We start from the raw sequence: 20,405 nt of genomic DNA, 5'->3' as shown, positions 1-20,405 counted from the left end.
TATTTTCTAAAAGGGTCATTCAGTGCTAAGCAGTCATTCAACATCAAGCATTTTTATGTGCAAGACACTATAAATAATTCAAAGATGAGGGAGATAGAATCCCCATCCTTTATGTAGCATGATAAAGTCCAACAATGGGGATAAGAAAAGTATGGTGAAAATCTAGAACAAAGGTAAGGAGGGACCATGGAATTCTAAAGTCAGATGAAGTGCTTTGGGGACTTATAATTGGGAAAAATGTTATGAAGAAGAATGGTTCTTAGAAAGTAAGGTAGTATTTTGAAAGGTGAGATCAGGAGAAGGAGCCAGAGAAAACAGAACATTAGCAAAGGTACTGAGACCAGAGTGTACAGATATGGTCAGGGAGAAATGAGTCACACCACTTAGCTAGAAAATGAGATTTGGATATGAAATTGGAGCATCCTTCTTTGCCAGGGAAAGAGTTTGATCTTAAGTCAATAAGCAAAAAACAAACAACAACAAAGGTGTTTATATGTGTGTGTATGTGTGTATATATAAAGAAAGAGAGAAAGAGAGAGAGGGAGAAAGAGATGGTAGGTAGATGCAGGGCAAGTAATTAGAAGGCTATTACATAAGCGCTTTGGTGGAAAACTACTTTGCGAATGGGTAGGAAGAATGTGAATATAGGGAAGTAATCAGAGATGCTACAAAGACAGAATCAATAAGGCATTGTGATTTTGATCTTATGGTGGAAGGATTCCTGGATGATTTTCCTGATGTCCTTAGGGACAATGTGGAGGAATATGGACCAGGTGATGCTGTCATAGGAGAAAAATTTCTCTGAAGCTTTGGGAGCAAACATGAGTATGAGGGCCTTCAACTTCACAAATTTATTTTTTTCCTTCCCTCATTTTTATGAACTGAAAAGAAGACCCAAATCTGTAAATCAAGGATTTGCTTGGTGTACCAAGCAAAATTATGGAAAAGAAATTACCGTTTAGACATATCCTTGTGAATACTTTCCATCATTTTGACTCAAACAAAAGCCTGAAAGAATAACAGCAAAAAAAAATAAACAAAACAGGTAACAAAACACAAAACCCAGGTAGCTTCTTCTGTAGGACATTATATGTAGGAAGGCATTTAAAAACTGACATCTAAAGAGTTTTGAGGTGGGGGCACCCGGTGGCTCAGTCTGTTAAGCAGTTAAGCGTCTGCCTTCAGCTCAGGTCATGATCCCAGAGTCCTGGGATCAAGCCCTGCATCCAGCTTGGGGATCCTGCTTCTCATTCTCCCACTCCCCCTGCTTGTGTGCTCGCTCGCTCTCTCCCTCTCTCTCTCTCTCTGAATCTTTTTTAAAAACAGAGTTTTGAGGTGGAAAATGTTTGCAGTATATTAATTTTAGTTCTCAATTACATTGCTTTTTGTTTGTGAAGATTATTATTGATATAACCCTATAGCTTCCTTCTTGAAAAAAATTCAAAGACACATTCCAGCTGAGAGATGAATTAAAAATCAGGAACACATGAATAGGTAGTTTATTTTAAAAGAATTAGGAGGAAGAATATATAATGTAAAAACATCCCCAGTCTAAATAATGCAATATGTATATGTAATAATAAAAATAGAAAGAAATTATCCTAAATCCTGAAAGAGAAACATGAGAATATTTTAATAAACCAGGTGTTTAACTCTGTTTATAAATAAAAACTGGGATATAAAGAGATAAAATGGTTGTAAAAAATGAAAGTATAATAAATTCCTCATTTACCTAAAATTCATATTTAGAAACACAAATTATATAAATTTTTTAAAACAGAGTGTGTTTATTTACTGAATATGTAATGGGTGAAATAAAGGTTTATATAGTAAATTATAAAGAAATGAAATAACAAAGCAGGAAATCCAATATAAAGCAAGATGGCAGAAGACCAGATTTATCTCTTACCAGTTATGTTTAAGTATAAGTCTGCAAATTTCTTCAATAATGAAATTCAACTATATGCTGTTGAAAACTACCTCAGACGAATCGTACCAATTAGTACCTATCCAGCCCAAAGAGTATGATGTTCTTTTCCTAGAAGGAAGAAGCTACAAAGTGTTTCAAAGTTGAGAAATTTTGATAAAAATCCATATTTTTAACACTTATTTAAAAATTAAAACAACAGGACACATTTTCATATTGTAGCAATAATTGGTTAGTCCTGAGTAGCCAATGGCTTACCAAGATAGGGCATCACTCTACGATTTGTGGTGGTCTCTAATTTATTACTACTTGATCCACTTCACTTAGTTATGTTCTTGTCCCATATTAACCTAAATAGCATTTGAGTTAATAATCACAAACTTAGGGGCGCCTGGGTGGCTCAGTTGGTTAAGCGACTGCCTTTGGCTCAGGTCATGATCCTGGAGTCCTGGGATCGAGTCCCGCATAGGGCTCCCTGCTCGGCAGGGAGCCTGCTTCTCCCTCTGACCCTCCCCCCTCTCATGTACTCCCTCTCTCTCATTCGCTCTCTCTCAAATAAAAATAAATAAAATCTTTAAAAAAATAATAATCACAAACTTAATACAGTAACTAAAATGGGAAAATTAAAAGAATGAGCAAAATTATATTGTGCAAATGTGAACAAAAAACTGGAGTCACAGTATTATTATTAGATAAAATACAAGTGAAGTAAAAATGCACCAGATGGGGAAATGAGATCTATTTCATATTGAATAAAGGTACAATCTACAACGACATTATAATAGTCAAGAACCATTACACATTTAAAAATATTGGCATCAAAATATATGAAGCAAAAAAATCACTTATATTAGTGAAATTCTCCAATAAATAACAATAATGGGAGACTTTAACACTTGTCTGATTCATCAACAAGTGAGACAGACAAAAGGAAATAATATACGAATAGTATAATTAAGATTAATTTAACCATATCCTCTTTGTTCATATATTACAAAGTCTATATATATTTTCTCTTCAGGCTCTTTGCCTGTATCACTTACAATAATTGATCTATTAGACTAAAAAGAAAATCTAAAATTCCAAAGTGGTGAAATTATACAGGTACATAAGAAGTGAAGTCAAACCCTATCCACTTATAAATTCAATGTTTTTAAGTAACTTTTTTGTCAAATAAATCAAAACTGTATAGATGATAATCACAACACTCATTCTGAAATTCATGGGATATAGCCAAAGCTATAGTTGGAGGTACATTAATAGCTTTAAGAGCTTTAATTATTAAACAAAAATAATAAAAATAAGCATTCACGTAAAAGTAAAATAAATTTCAACATCAATACAAGGAAACCATAAGAAAGAACATAATAAAGATTTTGTATAAGGATAAAGATACTTAAAATGAAGACATAGTAAGGGATTATAAAACCCATTTCATGGAGAAATTTTTTAATTGGTAAGAATACTATGCATAATTCTATGCTGTTACAAATGAAGTTGTTAAAATGAACAATTTCTAGAGAAATACAAATTACTATACAATTGATATATTAAGTAGAAACCAAGTAATTTAATAGCCATGAAAGAAATGGAAAAAGTTGACAAAGAATTTCTTCCAAGAAAGAGATAGAAAGCATAATATATGGTTATATATGTGAATTTCTTTACATTTTATTTTATTTTTTTTAAAGATTTTATTTATTTGACAGAGAGAGACACAGCAAGAGAGGGAACACAAGCAGGGGGAGTGGGAGAGGGAGAAGCAGGCTTCCCGCGGAACAGAGAGCCTGATGTGGGGCTCGATCCCAGGAACCTGGGATCATGACCTGAGCCGAAGGCAGACGTTTAACGACTGAGCCACCCAGGCGCCCCAATTTCTTCACATTTTAAAGAAGTGATCATTACCTTGTATTTCAGTAGTACAAGCAAGGGCTTGTATTCCATTACATAGAAACTGATAGAGACATCTGGTTTATTTTGCAAACTAGTTTAATTCTGATATCAAAGCCTATCAACAAGAGCACAAAGAATTACAGACCAACCTCATGACTAGACTTGAAAAAGTAAATACTGGTAAGTGATAGAATAACAAGCACTGACAGAGTGCTTATTATGTGCCAGATAATGTCCTAAGTGTTTTCTATTAGCTCATTTAATCCTTACAACAACCTATGAGGTAGGTACTATTACAATGACCATTTTATCTCAATGAGAAAACAGATACAGAGAAGTAAAACAATTTGCCCATGGTTATATAAATAATAAGTAAAGGATCCAATATTTGAACTATTAGAGCCCACTTCCTTCACCCACTACATTATAGTACACCAAAATAACATACCTTGACCGTGTAGGATTTCTTCCAAGAATACAAGGTTGGGTTAGTGCTAGGAACTCTGTATATCAGGTCAAGTGTCATATGAACATCTTACTGGGTGCTGAAAATACATCTGGTAAAATTCACTATTCATTCCTGGTTTAATATATAAATATATCATAAAGTTAACATAATTAACATACAAATTCTTGGTAAAGTAAGAATAGGAGGATGGGGGTGCCTGGGTGATTCAGTCGATTAAGTGTCTGCCTTCAGCTCAGGCCATGATCCCAGGATCCTTGATCCCTGGTCATGATCAGGCTCCTTGCTCAGCAGCGAGCCTGCTTCTCCCTCTGCCCCAATCCCCTACTCCTTGCTCAGCAGGGAGCCTGCTTCTCCCTCTGCCACAACCCACTCTCTTGAGTGCTCTCTCTCTCAAATAAATAAATAAATGAAATCTTAAAAAAAAAAATAGAAGGATAGTTCAACCAATAGCCATATCACATCTAATGAGTAAACATTAAATGCACTTCTGTAAAAGTCAGAAAAAGATAAAGATCCCTATTATCATCACTATTGTTGATCTTTATTTGGAATTTATACCTGGGCATTAAGGTTTTTTTAAAAAAAAAATATTATAACATGCAAATATTTACAATATATTAAGTGGGAGGAAAAGCAAATTACGGAAGAATAAAAAAATATACTATTTACATTTAAAAGTAGATTACAAAAATACATCAAAGAAAGATAATAATTGTTACCTCTGGAAGATAAGATTTTGAGTGATTTTTGAAATGTTTGAACATTTTTCCACATTTTCCAGATTTACATTCGTATACCTACTATTGTGTTTTTCTCATTAAGAAAGGGAAGTTTCACTACAATGTGCTGGAAACCTGATGCAAAATATAGTACATGTGTTCCATAAATATTCATTTATTAAGCATCTATTATAGAAGTTCAGACATTCTGGACTTCATTTTCTAGCACTAGAAATTATTATACAAGATTTCATTGCACACTAACCTGAGCTAATTTGGATATCTAAACTCTTAATTTCCTTTTGAGGTTAGTGTTTCTTAGCTACTCCCCACAACTTTGAGAGTAGATTATAATGAATGCAAAACTCAGACCAAATCTTTCCACATATACAAACATTTATTAAGCATTCATTGAAGCAGACACAACTTATTTCATACAATCTGTTTCATAAGCTTCCAACATCCCAGCAGTCTGTCTGTCCTAGGTGTTCCAGCCACCATCTTGCAAGGAAGATTCATTTGAGGTAGATTTGGCAATATTCCTGAGGCAGGATTGTGTTCACATTATAGTTAGCATCGGGCAGTTCCGATCACCTCACCCAATGACTAGACATGGGATGATTTAGAGATCAAGCCCCAGATCCATTTCTAATGGTACTGGCTACCAGCCTCACCAGAAAGAAATAAACTTTCATGAAGGGTGAGAGTGTCTCTAAATATTTTAGCTATACCCCATATATCTTAAACAATTTCAACTTCACCATGGAGAGCCCACTTCTAACCTCAGGCTGATTAACAAGCTTCTAATTTTGCTGATATACACCTATTTCTGATATTCTCTGCTAATAACCAAAACCTCAGGTGTGGCTTTGGATGACAGACATCCTTGTGGTGGCCGCCTCTGGAACATCTAATACCCTACAGATCCTCCCCGAAGTGAGAATTTTGAGCAAGGCAACTTACTGGCCCCTAGATCTCAAGCTTGACACACACAGTATCATACTGTCTAGGCCAAAGTATTTTTAAGTAAAATATTGACATAAGCGAAGTGGATTTCAACTCATACCAAGCAAGAGGTTAGAAACCTTTAACTGGAACAGGAAGCCATGGATAAGTACTAAGCAATGAGGTTGTAGATATTTGTGGGAATCAATTGATGGAAAATGGAATATCATACGTGATATAAATGATCATTAAGAGCTTCTATATACAGAAGAGATTACACTATAAAATAACACTGGAGCGTGAGAGGTAATTAAGGAATTTTTCTTGATTTGTTTCTTTGTTTCTGAACACACTTGCTGAGTTTCCTTTCAATTAAAAAATTAATACAAGTTCATTATGTAAGATTTGGAGAATAAAAAGGTGATAATGAAAAAAATAAAAGTCACCTCAAGTCCTAGCTCTGTTATAAACGTACTTAGCATTTAATGTAAATCCTTTCATTTTCTTCCATTCCCATGCATATAGTTTATTTTCCAAAGAATGTACAACAGTGTTTAATTTTTTTTCTGATCACAAAAGTAATATATATTTAATTCAGAAAACAGAAGAGCACAAAGAAAAAACAAATCACCATAATCCTTTCATTCATAAGCACCGTATTTTAGTACTCTTAACCCAGCAGCTGGTATGTGCCATATTAAGCAGCCTGTGTTGTCTGCTTACTATGTGCTCCATTAATAATGAGACCATTTGCCCACACTTTACTTAGAAAGACAACGTATTCTAAAACCAATATTGTAACCATGGCTTGAAGGGAAGGAAGGAGACAAACCCATTTATATCAGAAAATGATTCTAAAGCTTACTCCTTGAAGGCCTTACCTTTTTATTGCAGGAATTGACCTTTCTCAGAAGTCCATTGCCCAAATTGTGTATTGCATGCCAAGGAATTAAGTCAGATTACTGCTATACTTCTCTCAATCTAAGTTCCACATGTCTATTTGTATTTCAATGAAAAGGATTCATGGTGTACCAAGTCATTAAAGCTCTAAGATCTTTGCATCTCTTAATGGCAGCCCACCAGGGAAAGCCATTGTAGAACAAAAACAGTTTTAGGATTAAAGGAGAAAGCCTCGTTTGCTATGCTGTTGCTGCTATGTGTACTACCTCCTGTGATGTGGCATGAATGGATTTAGATATAAATCTAAGGCTTTGCAGACTAAGCGCCCTCATCAAATAGTATTTATTGGGGTTTATAGCTGAGATACTGTTTTCCTTAGAAACCAGATGCACTGGGAAATTTGATTGAGAGCAGGAATTTTAACATAGATACACATAGTAACCTTTCGTGCAGTGTCTTCTTAACCTAACACCCTAAAACCATACATTTAGTGCTTGTTGGAGAAAAATTTATAAAGAGTGAGAAATTTTCCATTTGATTTAATTCTCCAGTTATGATCCATTTTTTCCCCTCCCTCAAATTTTCTAAATCCACATTAGAGGTATGCAGTGATTAATATGATTTTCAATTTCTTCTTCTCTTTATCTGCCTATGGATAAACCAGGTCAAATCAGGAATAAGTTAGAATTGAGGAAATATTTTCCACCTCTTACCACACACAGAAAAAAACACAAGAGCTACTATTTTCTATATTTATAACACACTAATGAATCTCTTGAATTAGAAGCTAAGAACTCTAAATGTCTGGGTTGAAATGAAGTTCAATCTCAGAAAGTAGTAAAGATTAAAAAATTTTGGACAATGCAGCAAATTGTGTTTTCTGGGAAACTATTTTCTGAGGCAGAAGTGAGCTTGAGAGCAGAGGTTTCTAAGTGGGCAGAGGTAGAGCGAAGAGAGGACTGGATGGAAAGGTAGAGACAGATCTCTAAAGAGGCTCTCTGTGGGAGCTGACTATAGAGTAAATGCAGGTGACAAATGATCTTTGACCATCTTCCTGGTTGTACTGTTGATTGTAAAAAGAAGATAGGCTATCTAAGGCTTATTTTAGGGAAACACAAAATGTGCACAAATTCCCCAGGCTCAAATATATTATGTGCAAAAATTTGAAAGAAATAAAGTTACATCTCCAAGGAACGAGGAAGCAAACTTTTCCTCCTCTTTATTTTACCTATCTGACTTTAATTATACTTATCTAGACCCTGTGGTTTCGAAATTCAGCAGTTGGGAAGTATGATAAATTTGGAAGCCTGTTAGAAAGCTCTGAATAGTTGAAGACACAAACTGCAAATTCCTCTTATAGCTGTTAAATTCAAACTGGACTTAATTGTCTCCACTGGATTATCTGAAATCTACAAATTGGTAATCTTTTTCTGTGAAAGAAAACAGTATAGCAATAAAGACTGAAAGGGGACAGTCCTCATATTCCATTGCAATAAGTTGAAAAGCTTAAGACCGAAAAGATGAAAAGTATTTATTTATATTAAAGTATGGGGGAATGTTGAGTAGAGGGAAGAGGTAAAGAAAAGCAATTATTTTATTAAAACATGAGAAATTACTTTAAAATTAAGTTTGCTCGGGATGCCTGGGTGGCTCAGTCGGTTGCACATCTGCCTTCAGCTCAGGTCATGATCCCAGGGTCTTGGGATCAAGTCCTGCACTGGGCTCCCTGCTCAGCAGGGAGTCTGCTTCTCCCTCTGCCTTCCCGCTCCCCGCTACTTGTGCTCTCTCTCTCTCACAAGTATATAAATAAAAAATTTTTTAAAGAAGTAAAATTAAGTTTGCTCTAGCTTTGACTCACTAACAAATTTTTTGAAAGGCAGACTTACATTTTTCAGCTAAACATTCCATATATTGAGCTTGAGAGTAAGGATTAATCTTAGATTTGGATCCTATGCCTTCTCTAAAATGTGCTATGTTTATATGCATGTAACATTTATATATGTATCTAGTTATGCATATATAATATACACTCATATGTACTGACCATATATACTACATGCAATCAGAAGGCTAAATTATATGGAAAGTAATCAGCATCACCAAAAAAAAAAAAAATTACATGGATAATAGTCTACTTAAAAAGTGTCTACTTAAAAGTCTGCTTAAAAAGTAATCGTTGGGGGCACCTGGGTGGCTTAGTCGTTAAGCGTCTGCCTTCGGCTCGGGTCGTGATCCCAGGGTCCTAGGATCGAGCCCCACATCAGGCTCCCTGCTCAGTCTCTCCCACTCCCCCTGCTTGTGTTCCCTCTCTTGCTCTCTCTCTCTCTGTCAAATAAATAAATAAAATAAAATCTTAAAAAAAAAAGTAATGAGTAAAGTAATGAACACTATATCAAAAACTAATGATGTACTATATGCTGGCTAATTGAACATAATAATAAATTTTTTAAAAAGCCTAAAAAGTGTAACCCATTTTAGAGAATATTTTCAAATGGGGGTAGAGGTGAAGAAAATGTTTTTATGGCTACATTACTTCTATTTTTATTAGCAGTATCTTCCTAGCTAGAGAATAAGTTTAATTGAGGAAAAGGGATATTTACAATATATGTCCCTGCTTCTGTATGTTATTGTACATATCCTTCCTTGAAATGTCTATCCTTTCTCCTCTCAGTCAATCTGAATATTGAGTGTTAAACACTCAGATTTTACTCTAAGAAATATTAGCCATCCTTTGAAGACTGTCTTTTGTCCTACTAATCTCACAAAATGTTTCCTGACTTCCTGCAGTCCACAATGACCTTCTTTCTCTAAATTTTTGTAATGCTTAAAATTTATGCAGATTTTGTATCATTTGATATCTTTCCAAAATGGTTGTTATTTCCTTGTTCATGTATATCTTGTCTCCCTGAGTAGTTTATATGCCGTTTGAAGATAGATATTACGTCTTGTACTTCTCTGTATTACGATGGCACCTAGCTCAATGCCTTGTACATAGAAGTATAATAGTTATGAGTGTTAAATATAATCACTTAAATGACTGTTTAATTATGTTGTTCTGGTGTAACCCACGGAGTTTGGCTTTTAGAAGATACTTATTCTTTAAGAAAATGGGCGGGGGGCAGTTGACTGGCTTGGACGGTAGAGAATGTGACTCTTGATCTCAGGGTTGTGAGTTTGAGTCCCACATTGGGTGTAGAGATTACTTAAAAATAGTATCTTTAAAAAAAAATACTTATATTTGTTTACTTTAAACTTAATGGGCAGTGGGGATTAAATAATTTTTTTAAAATCTTGATCTTGTTTAATAAAAATTTAGCCAAATGATTTGTTCTGCATTAAAAAAAAGATACTTGATTGTGTTATAGACACTTCAAGAAAATGCCGTTGCTATCTTTGTATCAAAAACATTGTCTAATATTGAAGCTCTCCATTAAAAGATTTAGAATAATCATGCACTTTTTTCCCCTCAAGTTCAAAGCAGAATAGTTTTTACCTTTCATATGAAGAACGTAACTGAAAACCTAGTTCTAAGAAGTACGGTACTTTTTCCATAGCTACTTCATATTTAAAGTTCAGTTTTATTTCAGAAGACCTCTTTTTTATAGAGCTTGAAATTGTGCTTTTCAGTTAGTGACAAGACAAACTTACATGTCTTAAGTATTTTAGACATGTGAATGCTATATATTTTTGCCAAATCTGTGCTCAAATCGTTTTTTAATACTTCCTTTTTACGTAGTGACCAGCGTTGGCTGTGGATAGGTTTGAATAAAAGGAGCCCAGATTTACTAGGATCCTGGGAGTGGAGTGATCATACACCAGTAAGTTTAAATTTGATTTACTAGGATCCTGGGAGTGGAGTGACCATACACCAGTAAGTTTAAATTTTCTTGTTTGGAATAATGTAAAGGGATTTTTTGTTTCTATATCAAGTAAGTTGATTGTTAAATAATACATCCACATCCTATATAACCATTAAAATTATGAAGACGTATCTTTATTGAAATGGAAATGCATTGACATATATAAAGTGAGGGAAAAAAGATACTAGCCTCACTTTTATTTAAAAAAATAGGGGCGCCTGGGTGGCTCAGTCGGTTAAGCCACTGCCTTCGGCTCAGGTCATGATCCTGGAGTCCCTGGATCGAGTCCCGCATCGGGCTCCCTGCTCAGCGGGGAGTCTGCTTCTCCCTCTGACCCTCCCCCCTCTCGTGCTCTCTGTCTCTCATTCTCTCTCGCAAATAAATAAATAAATAAATCTTTTAAAATAAATAAATAAATAATTATGGAGTGCCTGGGTGGCTCAGTCGTTAGGCGTCTGCCTTCTGCTCAGGTCATGATCCCAGAGTCCTGGGATTGAGCTCCGCATCGGGCTCCCTGCTCAGCGGAAAGCCTGCTTCTCCTTCTCCCATTCCCCCTACTTGTGTTCCCTCTCTTTCTTCGTGTCTCTCTCTGTCAAATAAATAAATAAATAATCTTTTAAAAAATAAAAATTAAAAAATTAAAAATAACCATAAATAAATAAATAAATATTTTTTAAAGATTAAAAAATAACCATACAGATAGTTTCTCTATAGTCCTAAAAACATAAAAATATGGATATATAGATATAGTGGTCATCTTTGGATAGTAAAGTTTTTTTTTCTTTTTCTTTGTGCTGTTTTTTATTTCCTTTTCTCATAATGAGAAGCTTTTACTTTTATTATCTAAAAATTTAAGAGTTACATAAAGGTATTTAGGTAACACTTATAGGAGCAAATTATTCTCAAATTTATTAAATATTTACTCCACATTACCATTGTGTCAGTTCATCATATATTCTTCCAAATGTAAAATTTCTTGACTTTCATTTTCAAATGGGAGCATATCTGAAATTAGTTAATTGAATAACTAGCATTTCAACACATGCCCAAAAAAAGGTTTTTTGAAAGCTCCTTATTCTCTGTGATTTCCAGCTGCAAACTTAATACAGTATTAACCTCCACTTCTGGAACTGTAGCTTCCTTTGTTTGGAAACTGATGACAGTATATTTTCTAAGTTATCTCATGATTTAACATCCTGATATTTAAAAAAAGATGAAAAAGTTTTCCTTCTTTGCCATGTGAATGTGTTTGAGTTATTAAAGCTGCCTAAATTACATCTAAATTGCAGATATTTGTACATCAGTCTTAAGTTCTCAAGCCTCTCTTGTTTTTTAAGGTGTCTACTATTCTCATGGAAAATGAGTTTCAGCAGGATTATGACATCAGAGACTGTGCTGCTGTCAAGGTCAGTACAATGCTGGAAATCTGCATATTTAAGAAATAAATTTGGCATTGTGTGCAGTGAGGCAACAGATCTACAGAGTGTGTTTTGTATGTGGAGCATGATATTAGATGCAATGGGAGGTAAGAACACCCATGGCCCCGTCCTCAAGCCACCAAACTTAGACTTAAATTGAGAAGATAAAATTCATATTCAAAAAGGTGGCTCTTATTACTGTACAGTAATAGGCTCCAAATTAGTGGGCCGAGGAGGGCTGATGAAACTCAGAAGAGGAAGTGATTCTTCTGGCCTATTTCCAGAAAGAGGTGGGACTTGAACTGTGCTTTTGTACAGGTAAAGGTAAGCCTTTCTAATGGGGGATGGCATGAGGAGGTGGCATAGAATACGGGAGAGTGGAAGGGAGAGGCTAAGGCAGTGAGGAGAACAGAATACAGATCAAGAAGTTTTCATTGGTGCCATAGTTGAAAACAAAGTTGGGAAATTAGATTGATGTTAGGCAACAGCATTATAAAAGTTTTTTGAGGGACGCCTGGGTGGCTCAGTCAGTTAAGCATCTGCCTTTGGTTCAGGTCATAATCCCAGGGTCCTGGGACTGAGTCCCACATCAGGCTCCTTGCTCAGCGGGGAGCCTGCTTCTCCCTCTGCCTGCCGCTCCCCCTGCTTATGCTGTCTCTCTCTGACAAATAAATAAATAAAATCTTAAAAAAAAAAAAGTTTTTGACATGAACCAAGGAGGGTAGGAAGAAGATTCATCTTAAGTCAGATTTCAAGATGCAGCAAATAGGACCAGAAGACATAAAAGAACAGTTAGGCATGTTCCTTTGCAAAATTCATTCAGTTACTGATTCCGTAAAGTAGTCCAAGCAGTCTGTGATGCTCTGTGGGATACACCAAAAACAAGGTGTAAAACAGTTGTCTTCACAGAACTTACGTCTAGTAGGAGATAGGTAAACAAGCAATTACAGGAGCTATGACAGGTGAGGTATAAGTTTTATACAAGAACAAGAGTGTTATGGGAGGTAATGATGATGATTAACACTGGTAATGGTGTTGATGGTGGCATCAGCTAACACTTGTTAACTCATGAGCTAGGTACTTATTATTTCACTTAGTACTCACATGACCTTGTGAGGTACAAATTCATTACAAATTCATCTTTTGAGGAAGAAATTTGAGTTCTAAGTATACATGATTACAGAACTGAAATTTAAACCCACGTGTCTGGGTCTACCCTGCTGTATGACTAGGTGTTTCTAGAAATAGAAAGGGTACTGGTTTATGGAGAAAATACTACATTTTATTTAGATATTTTGAATTCAAGCTAGTAGTAAGAAATATCCTATAGTAAGTTGAAATCAAAAGACCAGAGTTGAAGGAAAAATGTATATTAAAAAAAAAGTGCAAAGGACCAAAAGTGGATTTAGGAGAACTGTCAATGCATAAAATGTAAGATGAGGAAGTAGGAGACACATAGATTATATCTTTGCTATGCAAGCCCAAGAAAGAGATTCAAGAGAGTGATTGTTCAGAAATGCTGCAGGAAGCTTGAGACAAAGAACTGAGAAGCCCACTGGAAAGCACTATTTTCAAAGCAATTGTTCTAGTAATAAACTGCATAGTATCATGCCATTTTTATAGAATTCTCGGCTTAACACATGAGAAGGCGAAAACTTAGAGAAGTTTGTAAGGTTTCCAGAACACTGATGCAAAAACTATGTTCTATGTAAATAGAGTTCTTATGTGTAAAGAGATTAGAAAATCTACCAAAAAAAAAAAAGAAAAGCTAAATAAAAGAGACACTGATGCAGCTTATGTCAGGAACAAGGCCAGCCAGGGCAGTGTTCTAGAAGGAGAATCTCCCCTTAATACCCACCAGAATCTTGGCCTTAAGAGAAAACAGACCAGCCCTTTATCTGATATGTCATTTGCAAATACCTTCTCCCATTCTGTCGGTTGCTGAGCGAAGTAAGTCAATCAGAGAAAGACATGTCTCATATGACCTCACTGATACGAGGAATTCTTAATCTCAGGAAACAAACTGAGGGTTGCTGGAGTGGTGTGGGGTGGGAGGGATGGGGTGGCTAGATGACAGACATTGGGGAGGGCGTGTGCAATGGTGAGCACTGTGAATTGTGTAAGACTGTTGAATCACAGACCTGTACCTCTGAAACAAATAAGACATTATATGTAAATAAGACATTATATATAAAAAAAAAAAAAAGAAGAAGAAGAAGATAGTAGGAAGGGAAAAATGAAGGGGGGGGAAATCGGAGGGGAAGATGAACCACGAGAGACTATGGAGTCTCAGAAACAAACTGAGGGTTCTAGAGGGGAGGGGTGTGGGGGGATGGGTTAGCCTGGTGATGGGTATTAAAGAGGGCATGTATAGAATGGAGCACTGGGTGTTATGCACAAACAATGAATCACGGAACACTACATCAAAAACTAATAATGTAATGTATGGTGATTAACATAACATAATAAAAAAAAAAAGAGAGAGAGAGAAAACAGACCAAAAAGTGATGGAGATTCCTCCTAGGTCATGCTCTCCCATTTCCTCTCTTGCCTGCTTACTGGCTGGGGTTTGTAGAGAGCTATCTCGGATCACGCAGAGGAGGTTAACATCCTAGCAGTGCAGAGCAATACCAGAGCAGGAACCTGGCCCTTGATGTCAGACTCATAAGAGTCCCATTTTCACAGATCTGCTTTAATCAAAATCTGGTGTTGGGAAGCCACTGAAGTAAACATTTTTTTTTTTTTAGGTTGACCTTTCTCAAATTTAAAGGTGCAATCTATAATTTCATATCAGCAAAAACAGAAAAAAAAAAAACCAATAATTTACATTTTGGATATAAACATGACCTTATGATATATTTCCTGTATCAGCCCCTTTGAAGATTCTTGATTAGGCTGTTAACTATTTAAACACTGTGTTCATTCATAAACAAATGTCTTGGGTGCTAGGGCTAAAATAGATTAAAGACTATAGGGCTTACACTTTAAGGTTTTATAAAGCTGCATCAACTTCAAAATATTCTTCGATCCTCTTCCTCCTTTAGGTCACTCAAAGTCCAGGGCGAAGAAGCTGGTATTTCTATGATGACAGAGACTTTATTTACTTAAGACCTTTTGCTTGTGATACAAAACTTGAATGGGTATGCCAGATTCCAAAAGGTAAGTGGTAGTTATTCCTTTTCACAATCTTCTCATGTGAACATTATAAATGCCAAGCCTAAAGTACCTAAGAGAGCATTTTAGTCTATAATTATAACTTTAAAAAGCCTATGAAGATGTAGTTAATACATTAAACTCCATCCTGCCTGACTCCTACCCCAAGTACAAGGCTGGTTTATTGAGATTAGATGGTACTTTCCTCTTTGATCATGAAAGAATTTGTATAGAAGATAAAATTTAAGATGAATTTAGAGAGATTAGATTTTGGAATGAAAGATTATTTCAACTAAAAGAAGACACATGGTGGAGGGAATCATTTCAATTTTTATTTTGATGCAAAATGAAGGACAAAATGAAGATAAGCTTAGGGAAAATGAGGCAAAAGTCAAGAAATCAAAATTTGGCAGGTCTCTGTAACATGTAGAAGCAATTTGCCCTGAACTCCAAAACTGGTAGTAGTTTATGGAATTCAAATTCAAATTCAAGAAACCAGTTAGCTTGATAGTAGAGGCTTTGGTGATAAAAAGGAGAGAAAGGAGAATAAAGAGATACCATTTTACTTAGCTTGTTACTAGGAAAATGTTAAAGAAATATTAAGGAAAATGTTAAGATTTTTAACAGCCAAATTATTTCTTAATAATTTTAAATAATTTTATTGGATATATTAAATTAATTAGTGGTAAATGCACAGAAAGCTCTAAACTAAATTTCTGAACCGAATGTAGATCATTGAAACTAAATGTATATCCTCCTCTAAGCTCTCAAAGAACGCAGAGGTTTCCTTCATGCAACTACCTATTAGAAGATTGTTCTTTTTCCTTAAAAAGGTCACCACCATATTGCCTTTAAAAGACATGATATCCAACACAGTAACTGGTAAGTCTCTTTCACAAAGGCAACTGGCAGGCCATTAATAAGAGGAAAGTGTGTGTGTGTGTGTGTGAGGTTTTTCTAAGGGAGAAATTATACCTCAGTTATTTCTGATTATCTGATGAAACCTAAAAGAGGAACAAAGGGAAACCAGTTTGGGTTCCCTTTAAACAAGCAGGGAGTAACTAACATAATAGCTAATTTGGATAATGTTTCTGATTTGAAGCAGTAATGGTGATGTTCCCATTAGTCTTTGGTGTTTGCTAACATGGCACAGAGAGTGTCATTGCTCCCTCCAAAGTGCGCCCTCACACGGTAGCTGCCACCCCACCCCCATGGCTCCTGTTTGAGTGGTGGGGCAGACCCAAGAGTTCACACCAGCATAACCATAGAAATTACAAACCAGTAACCACAGGAAATATTCCGAAGAGCATGTGGTTGTCTTTTTTTCTTTTTATGTATTTTTTCATTTTAAATGAAAAAGAAGGGAATTAACTAACTTAGCAAACTTAAATCTATTAACTAACTAAATAGATCTTCTAAATAATTGCACCCCTGCTGTCCCTGTGCAGAAACAAAATTTTAAAACTAAAGAACTTCCTGTCTCAGCCTGTTCACAGTTGTTTGAAGCCGTCAATGATTGTTTGATCCAGAGTTTAAAGGTTATGTAAACTCCCCTTTGATAGTCCCTAAATTCTAAGTTACAATGTGTCACATTCACGTAGCTGGATATTTAGTTAGTAGAGCCTCCAAAGTCTGCTCAACTGGATATTTCTGTATTAATCTGTATTTTTCTGGTTTTCTGAAAGCAGTTTACTTCTTCAGTAGCCTAAATCACTATACTTTTTCTCTAGCTCTTGCCTTTTTAAAAAAGACAAAAGATTCATATGATCTGGAGAGAAACCAGAGTATTTGCCTTTTTTATTACCTGACCCAATTGGTTCTAATTAGTTCTCTTCTCTAAAAGGGATGTTCTGACAAGCTAAAAATTTTAAATAGCCATAACCACTATAGATATATATAATTTTAAAATTATATTTTTCATTGAAAAACACTATCAAAAATAAGGCTTATAAAAATATTTTTAGGAAAATCACCTATAACACCACTATCCAAACACAACTGTTTTTATATTTCTTGATACCTTGTACACACATACATAAGCTTGTGAAAAAAAAAACCAACCTTGCACTCTGTTTTTCTCACTAATTTAAAGAAATTTCAAGATTAGACATAGGTTCGTCCAAAAAACAAATGAACAGATGTTTTTAATTTTTTATTTAAATTCAATTTAGTTAACATATAGTGCATTATTAGTTTCAGGGGTAGAATTTAGTGATTCATCATTTGCATATAACACGTAGTACTCATTACCTCAAGTGCCCTCCTTAATGCCCATCACCCAGTTACCCCATTCCCCCACCCACCTCCCCTCCAGCAACCCTCAATTTGTTCCCTATAGTTAAGAATCTCTTATGGTTTGCCTCTCACTCTGTTTTTTATCTTATTTTTCCTTCCCTTCGCCTATGTTCACCTGTTTTGTTTCTTAAATTCCACATATGAGTGAAATCATATGGTATTTGTCTTTCTCTCACTGACTTCTTTGACTTAGCATAATACACTCTAGCTCTACGTTGTTGCAGATGATGAGATTTTGTTCTTTTGATGACTGAGTAATATTCCATTATATATATATTACATATATATAAGATATATATATATATATAATACCATATATGCAATACCAATGCCATATATATACATACCACATCTTCTTTATCCATTAATCTGTCAATGGACATCGGGCTCTTTCCATATTTTGGCTACTGTGGACATTGCTGTTATAAACAGTGGGGTGCAGGTGCTCCTTTGAATCACTATTTTTGTATCCTTTGGATAAATACCTAGTAGTGTAATTGCTGGATCATAGATACTATTTTCCAGAGTGGCTGCACCAGTTTGCATTCCCACCAACAGTGTAGGACGGTTCCCCTTTCTCCACATCCTTGCCAAGATCTTTTGTTTCCTGACTTGTTAATTTTAGCCATTCTGACTGGTGTGAGGTGGTATCTCATTGTGTTTTTAATTTGTATTTCCCTGATGCCTAGTGATGTTGAGCATTTTTTCATGTGTCTGAACAGAAGTTTTTGACAAGATTACAAACAAGAAACTATGCATATTTTTAACTGATTTAACCCATTGTTGATAGAAATTATTCAATATACAAAGAGCTGACTCATAGAGAGAAACCAAAGATGTTGGATATATAGGCAGTCCTCTGAGGAGGGTCTTCTCTGCAGTAGGCCCAGACAACAGCAAAATTAAGAATAGCTATTTTACCCTGTAATTTCTAATAGTCATCAAACTATGTCTTTGCCTTGAAACCAGTATGACCTACAACCAGAATGAAAAGGGAGAGGAAAGCAACTAGCATCCTGTGGGAGAGGGGAGCCGAAAGCAACTAGCATCCTTGTGGAAGAGGGGAGCTGCTCAGCCCTGGAATTGTCTGGGTGCTTCTGTTGAGGCAGCCTTAAAGTGATTTTCACAGTCGTTGTGAGTTAGGTAGTGGAGTCTTGTTTTTTTTATAGAGTAGAGAGCTGAGTCTCAGGGAGCTAAGCAGCTGATCCAAAGTCCCACAGCAGTGAAGGTCTGGGGGCATTTGGACCCTGACCCACCCAACTTCAGGGCCCATAATTCTTTGTAAAGTACGTATTTTCTCTGTTTCTGATGAAGAATTCTGGGTGATTTTTATTATTTTTCTCTCAGTTTTGTCTCTCACCTCCTCGAAAGTTTCAATACTCTATTACTGTACATTGTTTACAAGGATGCCTTGGGGGACAATGAACTCTACTGACCCAGGTTTATAGAACAATTATTCAAATTGCATTAGATGGAAAAGTAGTTCCTGAATAACCTCATCCTGCAGTGATGATTATCTTGGTGCCTATTCCTTAGTGCTTCTATGTAATGTATATAATATACTCATTTACTTATTTATACTTTCTAATTATTAGCCATATTTTATCCATCTAGTCTTCCTTTGTGGCTTCCGTGATATAAGATAGAAAACTGCTAGGAATACTTTAATAGTTAACAGATCTGCCTTTTTGATTGCCACTAAAGCAGCTTTAGCTTAGGCCCCACAAAATTCAAACTGAAGCAATCATAATATGAAAGGAAATGGTTTGGCCAGAAATGGTAGAACTCAGCAATCCTGCAAGTGCTCTTGAGTTAGATTAAAGGCACTTACTTATAGTATGACATTATCTGTAATTGGATACTAATCTTGAGCCTTTTGCTTTCTTTCTGATACAGGCCGTACTCCAAAAACACCAGACTGGTACAATCCAGGTAAGTTAAGAAATCTGAAACTTGGCCAAACTGCTTCTACCTTTTCAGTAATGTACTTAGTTAATTATTTAAGCCCAGGCCTAAGTGCCAGCTTCTCTATCACATCTTCAAGGGAGATGAAATACCTCCAGGCAGGAAAGGTGATTGGCTGGTGTGGAATGAGGCTTTGGGGCTGGATTTGTTCCCCCGTGAGTACAGGAGGGTGGCAAAGTCTCTGGCTCAGCAATCCTTGGTGCTTGGCAAGCAGCACTGCCCTGGCCAGAGAGAGCCAATAATCTAAATGGATTTATAAATAGTTTTGAACATTAATTCATGCTTAGAAGGTGCAGTTTGATCTGTGCGTAACTCCAATATTCTTTTTCTTTAGAGCGTGCTGGAATTCATGGACCTCCGGTTGTAATTGAAGGGAGTGAATATTGGTTTGTTGCTGATCCTCACTTAAACTATGAAGAAGCTGTCCTGTATTGTGCTAGCAATCACAGCTCTCTGGCTACATTGACATCTCTTGCAGGATTAAAAGCCATCAAAAACAAAATAGCAAATGTAATTTGAGAGAATATATTTAAAATCTTTCTTATTTTGATATTTATTCCATTAAAAATGATTTCAGAAATCTTGCCAAAATCTACAAAAGTTAAATGTTCCTTTCAAGTAAAATTTGCCTAACAACATCCAAATTCATCGTTTCATGTTAGAAAAGTTACATAGAACTGCATGTTTTAAAATATTCAAGATTAATTATAAATGTCCATTTATAAAATGAGCACAAATAGATAATATAAAATATTCTAATTCTTTGTTAAATTTTGTACTAGATTTTTGTTTCTTCTAATAACTAACTTTGTAAAATAGCTTTTTGTAGGAAAAATAATTTTATGTTTTTAAATTTATAAT

General features: G+C 35.5%; 1 protein-coding gene across 3 annotated transcripts in view; it reads left to right on the top strand.

The window, feature by feature from the left end:
• Window positions 1-20,405, top strand: part of LOC110592062 (lymphocyte antigen 75) — a 128,358-nt gene that overhangs the window by 30,720 nt on the left and 77,233 nt on the right. For all 3 annotated transcript variants that reach the window (XM_021703026.2, XM_044913655.1, XM_044913654.1), the window contains exons 14-18: window positions 10,590-10,671; window positions 12,051-12,119; window positions 15,176-15,290; window positions 19,476-19,511; window positions 19,879-20,054. In XM_021703026.2, the coding sequence (XP_021558701.1) occupies window positions 10,590-10,671; window positions 12,051-12,119; window positions 15,176-15,290; window positions 19,476-19,511; window positions 19,879-20,054 (478 nt within the window). The remainder of the gene's footprint in view (window positions 1-10,589; window positions 10,672-12,050; window positions 12,120-15,175; window positions 15,291-19,475; window positions 19,512-19,878; window positions 20,055-20,405) is intronic.

Source organism: Neomonachus schauinslandi, chromosome 3 (assembly GCF_002201575.2).
Source record: "Neomonachus schauinslandi chromosome 3, ASM220157v2, whole genome shotgun sequence".
Classification (NCBI taxonomy): Eukaryota; Metazoa; Chordata; class Mammalia; order Carnivora; family Phocidae; genus Neomonachus; species Neomonachus schauinslandi.
This window is presented reverse-complemented; position numbering and strand designations above follow the sequence as displayed.